This window comes from Triticum urartu, chromosome 2A, assembly GCF_056163025.1.
Source record: "Triticum urartu cultivar PI428250 chromosome 2A, HENAU_Tu73, whole genome shotgun sequence".
NCBI lineage: Eukaryota > Viridiplantae > Streptophyta > Magnoliopsida > Poales > Poaceae > Triticum > Triticum urartu.
Window position 1 is genome coordinate 109,997,850 of NC_141874.1, and position 7,501 is coordinate 110,005,350.

General features: G+C 51.6%; 1 protein-coding gene across 1 annotated transcript; it reads right to left on the bottom strand.

The window, feature by feature from the left end:
• Positions 1–793: 793 nt before the first annotated feature.
• Positions 794–2,624, bottom strand: LOC125536109 (uncharacterized). Its single transcript, XM_048699246.2, has 2 exons — positions 2,339–2,624; positions 794–2,067 (listed from the first exon to the last, which is right to left on the bottom strand). The coding sequence occupies exons 1-2, from the start codon at positions 2,469–2,471 to the stop codon at positions 1,112–1,114; spliced, it is 1,089 nt and encodes a 362-aa protein (XP_048555203.1). The 5' UTR covers positions 2,472–2,624; the 3' UTR covers positions 794–1,111.
• Positions 2,625–7,501: the final 4,877 nt, after the last annotated feature.

The following is a 7,501-nucleotide window of genomic DNA, read 5'->3' on the forward strand; positions in this document are numbered from 1 at the left end:
CCACATAACCTTCGTCGGGCTGCAAGAAAGAAAATACGGTCCGTGTATTTCGAATTGCCACTAAGGGAAGAAAAACCATAGCATGGACCATGTCTCTGCTGAATATTATTATTGTCACAAAGAAAACAAAAACCATAACAATAGTTATCTATCGGTCGAGATTGATAGCCGTCTGATGAAGATCATCACACCCCTTTTATAGTTGCATGACCTTGATGTTGAAAATCAAGCCACCCTTGAGGTGACTCAAAATAGCTATTTCTCTTGTTTAGTGTATTTCCGGGTCGGCTAAGAAGAAGAAGAAGAGAAAACAAATACAAAATCAACCTACCTAGGCAGCTAGATGCAATGAAAGCTGCACCTTCTAACAAAAATTCAAAAGCACAGTGATGTTTTTCGTTTTCCAAACTTCATTTCATGGAACCGTGACGCTGTGATTAAGCCGGTCCATCGTCCATGTGCTAATTACACTCCAGGACAAGAGCTCGCACAGTATAAAGTACGTACGTCCTCTCCCCTTACAGCTCAATCATCATCATGGCCAAATTGACGCACGCACGAACGAACGATCCAGCCACGTACGGGACCAACACCGCACCATCACCAATCACCAAAAGGTAAAGCGACCGATCGATCGAGGACGAATTCAATGGCCCGCAGGACCCCTTGATAAAGCCAGACGTCCGCGGAAGCTGCCTGTGATTGATTAATCATCACCACACCACACCACACCACACTCTTTATTTAATTAACCACGCAAAAATCAAACACCTTTATATAAGCAGGAGCAAAGTAATATATGTATCCCTCCGTCGTCGATCCTTCTGTGTTCGTCATATGCACTTTTACACGCAAAGTTATACAGATCAATCAATCAATCAATCACCAAATCAAGATGAAAGAAAGAGAGAAAGAAAGAAACAAGAGAGAACGTAAGGGAGAAACAATTTACAAGCCAAAACCTCACCAAACATTTCTTAAGTATAGCTAGTAGGAGTATTATAAACTCGCGTATACGTTACAGTCTGGATCTTTGCATGTCGTGGCGGCAGCGGCGGTTGATTGCCGGCCGCCGGCCGTTGGTGTCGGGCTGCCGGTTGGGTACTTGGGTTCAATTCAAGCACCAGTTGATGCCGAGCCCGTGCGCGTCGAACTGCGCCGTGGCGGCGTCGGCGGCGGCCTTGCTGTCGCCGTAGATGCACTGGCCCTGCTGGTGGTACTGCGGGTAGCCGCCGTCGAACACGTAGTCGGACCACTTGAGCTCGTCCAGCGCCGCGCCGTAGTGGTCGGCGGCGGCGCCGGCGGCGTTGCCGTCCTCGGTGCAGCTGCTGATCGACCCCAGCTCCAGCCATGGCAGGTGGTGGTTGCTGCTGCTCTGCGTTGTGGACGACTCGAACCCGCTGCCGCTGTTGCTCGGGTTGTTGTTGTTGTTGCAGCACAGCTCGTCCGTAGCGTTGCCGTTGGCCGCGCCGCCGGGGCTCACGCCGGCCATGGAGTTAAGCGTGCTGGAGCTCGACACCGACGGGATGACTGCGCCGTGCAGGGCGTCCGCGTCCAGGTACCCGGCGAAGTCCGCCGTCTGGTTGTTGTTGTTGTTATACCCCGACAGCGAGGACAGTGACCCATCGTCGCTGCACCCGCCCACCACACCGCCGGCGCCGTCCATGCTGCCCCGGCTGTACACGTAGCTCTCCGCCGACACCAGCGGCGGCATGTGCGGTCCTCCCACGGGGGACGACAGTATCAGCTCGGCCTCGCTGAACACGGCGGAGCGGCTGACGGGCGTGGCGGCAGCGGCGGCGCCGGCGGGGGCGAGCGGCTTGTGGGTGGCCGGGTCGATGCCGCGCTGGCGGAGCTTCTTCTTGATGAAGGAGTTCCAGAAGTTCTTGACCTCGTTGTCGGTGCGGCCGGGCAGCTGCGCGGCGATCTGAGACCACTTGTTGCCGAGGATGGAGTGGAGGTGGATGATGAGGTCCTCCTCCTCCTGCGAGAAGGCGCCCCTCTTGAGGTCCGGCCTCAGGTAGTTTATCCACCTCAGCCTGCAGCTCTTCCCGCACCTCTCAAGGCCTAATAATGCAGCAACAAATTAATTAAAACCCGATTAACACCATCAAATTGGCACTACTTCAAAATTGTTAACTAGTTCTCCACACAACAAACATCGCCAATCAATTGCATCACATAAAAGGAAACCATCTATAATTTAGATAGAAAATGTTATAGTGGCACTAGCTAGCATAACTGGCCAGAAAGCTACTGCTGCATTGGCGGATCAAGGAGGAGGCAAGAGCTAGCTAGTGTAGTGAACTAGGGATGTGGCTATAGGTTGGTACGGTACCTGCAATCTTGGGGACGGAGCTCCAGCAGCCGTTGCCGTACTTGGCAATGTGGTTCATGAGCTTCTCGTCCTCCTCCGGCGACCAGAGGCCGCGCTTGAGCCTCTTCTTCGTCCCGCCCGGCCGCTTCGACATGCCGCCGACTGACTGAGACGACGCAAACCGAAGCTCAGTTTCTTTGCCGCCCGTGCAGCTTTGCTAGCCGGCCGTGGCGAGCAGAAGGCGGCGGCCGACGATGGCGGCAATGGCAGAGGAGGGAACGACCGACGGAGCGATGGAGGGAAGACAAAGCGAGGGCAGAGTATAAAAGGGGCCTCAGGGCGGAAGGCGGGGGGTCGCTCTCAGGTAGGTGCCAACGTAGCGCTTGCCTCGCTCCTGCTAGCTACAGCCCAGAGTGTAGAGAGTACACACACACACGGAGCTAGCTAGGCAGTGTCAGTACTGCTGCCGGCGTACTCTCTCATCTTTTCAGCTCCAGTGAACCCGCCTTTGCCCATCCGTCGGGGCAGATAGGTTGGTCGTGAAATCTTTTGCCCGTGTCGTGTGCGTCGTGTGTGTGTGGGCTGATTAGACAAGGAGATTAGGTCTCGTAACTGTCCACCCAGCTGCGGTAGGGCTGGTTGACTCTTTTGTGTCCCCCCTGCTTTTCCGCGCCTTTCCCCCGCTTAATCATTTTTCACCTTGACACCTTTGCATCCTCCACTACCACACCACCCACACAGATGCTGCATGCATTGCATTGCATGCACCCCGTGGGGCTTTGGATGACGCTCACTTTGCGTTAGGATCACTTCTTGAGGCTGCAAGTTGTCTGGAACGCAAGCAATTGAGCAGCACGGCAACAGACATGTCATGTCGATCGATCCTCTCTCGTGTAATGCATCTATTCTCCACCACGCATATGAACCAACAGTTACGTACGTAGCCCCTTCAATTCCTGTCAATATAGGGTACGTGTCACTTTTGAGTAATGTCTCTATCAAGTAAACATTTTTAAGTTTGGTTATTCATGCATGTAGAAAAAGGAATCACAAACATTTATTGACAGTGTCAAACTGATAATACTGAATGATACATTTCTGTCGGTCATTCAACAGTTACGTACATAACCCCTTCAACTCCTCTCAATATACATGTTACTCTAGAATATGTCTCAATCAATAAAGCATTTTTAAGTTTGTCTTTAGATGTAAAAAGTATCAATAACATCTATTGGTGTTCAAAAATTGGTAGGTACTGCTAAATCCATTATGAAATATAATATACATATCTATGTTTTCTTTTGCGAGAAATATATATGTTTTTTAATTACATGTTTCGGAGAATCAGTGATCAAAATGATATGTTGGAAATGGTGCCAATATTTTACGAAAATCTTACATGCTTAGTTCAGTCTAAGGGCAGTTATTCCCACAAACTGCTTGGAGGTGGCATTCCACATTTCACAGTACGTAATCTTTTTGTATGTAAGAATAGGATTTCTTGTGGGGTAGCGCGTTTTGGTGACCGGGCTCCATGGAGGCCAATTTTTTTTGAAAAAAAAATCAAAAATCAAACTTTCCGGTTTGAAAAAAATCTGAAAAAAATATGCATGTACATAAGCATGAAATGTATGTGCGTGCAAAAACTTAACGAGGAAATACCTTGAATTGCGACATGTATAAAAAACAAATTCATGATCTTTGGGGATGAACAGTATCATGTGCTAAAAAACCACGTTTTTTTCCATAGCCCTCATTCAACGTATTTCATCTTGAAAATTTACACACATGTACATTTTGCCTCCATGTATATCTATATATATTTATTTTCAATTTTTTTAAAACATAATAATATGAATTTTGATTTGAAAAAAAACATCCATGGAGCTCGGCCTTCAAAAGCAATTTTCGTTTCCTGTGCCAATACATACTGAAACCGACATGTATTTCAACACGCAGGTAGTACTGCTTACTACTAGCCAAATGCCACAGTAGAGGAACCTTATCGTGTCACTGATGCGTACGGAGCTACCTGTAGCAAGTGATCCCATCCCTACCAGTAGAGTGGACGTTGGGTTACAAGAAAGAGGGAGCTGGAAGGAAAGGCCAAATGGCCCATGTGACACGAGAGAATTAATCCGGGGATCGACACTACAGCAAAGCATGCGTGGACAACAGGGCACTGCAATCATAGCCACATAACCATTAGCTAAAACACGTTCGCTTTTCCTAGCTAGCTAGCTATATGACGAAGCAATCAAACTAGTCTATAATGTGTGTGTGTGTGTGTGCGCGATCCCTGCTTTGGCCACAGCGATCCAGGGTTTGTATATGGAACAGATCAACGGGTAGATCATTTTCCCTGGCAGAGAGCCAGTCGCCAGCGAATAGTGACCGCGTGACAAAGAGCGTTTATAGCACACGTGCCCCCACGCACCGACAGGGTTCACTGTGGTGCTCGCGCCCGAGTGCATGAAATGTTGGGTTCACGGTACGTACAAACGGGCCGGCGCCATCTGCGTCAGCCGCCGTCGACTTGTCGCGCTCGCCCGTCTGCGATTTCTTCTTCTGCTGCTTCTTGAAATGAGACGTGAAGATGCTGCTGGAGCAGAATGGACGACGGAGAAGAGCCGATCGACACCTGAGCTCGCCTAATTAAGACCCTAAGCTCTATTTGGCAGGGTTGAAGGGAGAGGAAGGAGGTGATGCATTTCACGGCATCTCTCGGGAGGGAGGTTGGGGATGATATTTTCCGTGGTCCATGGATCCGGAGGGAAGATTGGTAGGGAACCAGCGGATTTGTTGTGGAAGGCCTCATGATGGAACGTTCGAAACTGGGTGGAGGTGGTGCCGAACAACGGGCCGGCGAACGAAGTAAATCTACAGGGTCGTCTCTGGCACGGAGGAGGTGGAGCAGTGACGTTGACATGACTGTGAGTTGTATGACTTGGAGCATCTCCGGCCGTTGACCCCTCAGGCGGCGATTTTACACGCCCCCTGAGGACGTGCCGGCGCTAAAATCGACGCGGGGGCGAGTGGGTTTCAGCCGCTCGCCCCAGGGTCGTCCCAGACGCGTTTTATTTATTTTAAATAATTTGGATTCGGCAAAGTTTGGCTAAAATTCAGAAAAGTTCGACTAAAATTCGGCAAACTTGATATTTATATTAAACATGTTCGGTGTTTTACATAAATTATTAAAAAAACAATCTAAGGGGCGAAGAAGCCGATCAGCGCGGCGAAGTCGCCGACGTCGCCGCCGTCCTCGTCATCGGCCTTCTCCTTCTTGATGGCGCGGCCTCCCGTGTTGGACCCCTACCCAACGGCTCCATGGCGGACATGCGGGCGTCGTCGTCGCTGTCGTCAAGGACGACGATGCCTCCCTCGTCCCGGCCACGGCGACGAGCTTCGAACCGCGCGAGGGCGGCGCACTGGCGCTCCTTCTCTGCATGCAGCCAGTCGTCGCACGCCCATTTGAGGGCCGCCTTGTCGTCGAGCGCCTCCTCCTTGACGCCGCCGGCGATCCCGGGCTTCATCTTCACGACGGGGAGCCCTGGCTCTGTCTTCGGCTTGACGAGCCGGGGAGGGGCCGAGGACGAGGAGCGGCCGCCGCCTTCGTTGATGACGATGCCGGTCGGGCGGGTGCGCCGGCCGAGCAGGGTCTCCGATGCGGGCTCGGCCTTGACGCCGAACACCGCCGGAGAGCCGGAGGAGTGGGACGAGGAGTGGGAGGAGGAACGGGACGAGGACAACGAGCCGGAGAAGAACCTCCTTGGCATCCATTGCCCGGGGCCGCGACGGGGCACCGGAGCGGCGCCGGTCCTCGAGGGTACGTGAGCGGCGGGTTGTTGCCGCCCTCGAGGTGCGCGAGTGAAGGAAATATGCTCTAGAGGTAATAATAAAGTTATTATTTATTTCCTTATTTCATGATAAATGTTTATTATTCATGCTAGAATTGTATTAACCGGAAACATAATACATGTGTGAATACATAGACAAACAGTATGTGACTAGTATGCCTCTACTTGACTAGCTCGCTAATCAAAGATGGTTATATTTTCTAACCATAGACATGTTGTGACGCCCGGACAATTACGCTACAGTAATCCCTGTTAATGATGCCATGTCACCACAATTGCTGTTGTTGATCTCGCGTTAGTTCAAAACCGGTTCAAATTAAAAATTCAAAATCAAGCTAACAATAGAAGCTTTCCAATATTAAAACTAAAATGTTCAATAAATAGTAGATAAATCAGAGGCTAGGATAAAATTGTAAACAACATTATTGAAATTTGATAAGTCATTTAAACAACCTCAAACAGTGGTTGAATACATTATTTAATAACCTTTTAATTAATCTATATCTAATATGAAATAGTATTTCACCCAAACTAGTTTTTGATGCTAGGATCTAATGCACTGCAATTTATGAGCTAGCTCCCATATTTATAAAAAAATTCAATTAGGTGCTAAACATTTTTTTTTGAAAAAAAGAAAAGGATAAATAAAAAAAAAAAGAAAACAGAGACCCCCCCCCCACCCCCTGGGCCACGGCCCAGTTGGCCTAGCGACCCGGTCGGCCCAGCCGCCCCTCTCTGGCCTACTTAGGCCTCCCCCACCAAACCCTAGCCCACACCCCACTACCCCGATCCCCTCTCTCTCTCGCTCGGTTCCTCCCCCCCCCCCCCACCACGACCCGATCTGGATCGGGCAACTGCCCCGACCCCATCTCCCCACATCGCCAGCGCCCCGACCCCGTCGCCGGACTACCCCACCGCTGCACCCACCTCCGCCACCACTACCGTGGCGACACCCTCCCCCATCGGTGCCCCGCTGACCCGACTGGGTCCGCCGCTGCTCCTCGCGGCACCGACGAGCACACCTGCGCCCAAGGGCTGCCACCTTCGCCCCGCAACTTCACCGTCCTCGCGCCGCACCTGCAGCACCACCGTCGCCGCCCGGATCACTCGCCGTCCTCTCCATCCTCGACCTCATCCCCGCCGTCGCTGGACTCCGCCGCCTCAACCTCCATCGAGCCCGCTGCCCTGGACCCTACTCCCCGCCGGTGAGGCCACCTTCGGCCTCCACACCCTCCTCTCTTCGCCGTGCACGCACGCTCACCGCCCCACCGTAGCTGTCCCGCGCCCGCGCCTGCGGTCACCCCCGACGCCGTGCGCGCCTGTTGGC

What these genes read in the sequence shown, in the direction of transcription:
- LOC125536109 (XM_048699246.2), bottom strand. Translation starts at nt 2,471, where the DNA reads ATGTCGAAGCGGCCGGGCGGGACGAAGAAGAGGCTCAAGCGCGGCCTC. An exon ending in CTCCGTCCCCAAGATTGCAG is followed by an intron (nt 2,068 to 2,338) that starts GTACCGTACCAA and finishes CTGCATTATTAG; the next exon opens with GCCTTGAGAGGTGCGGGAAG.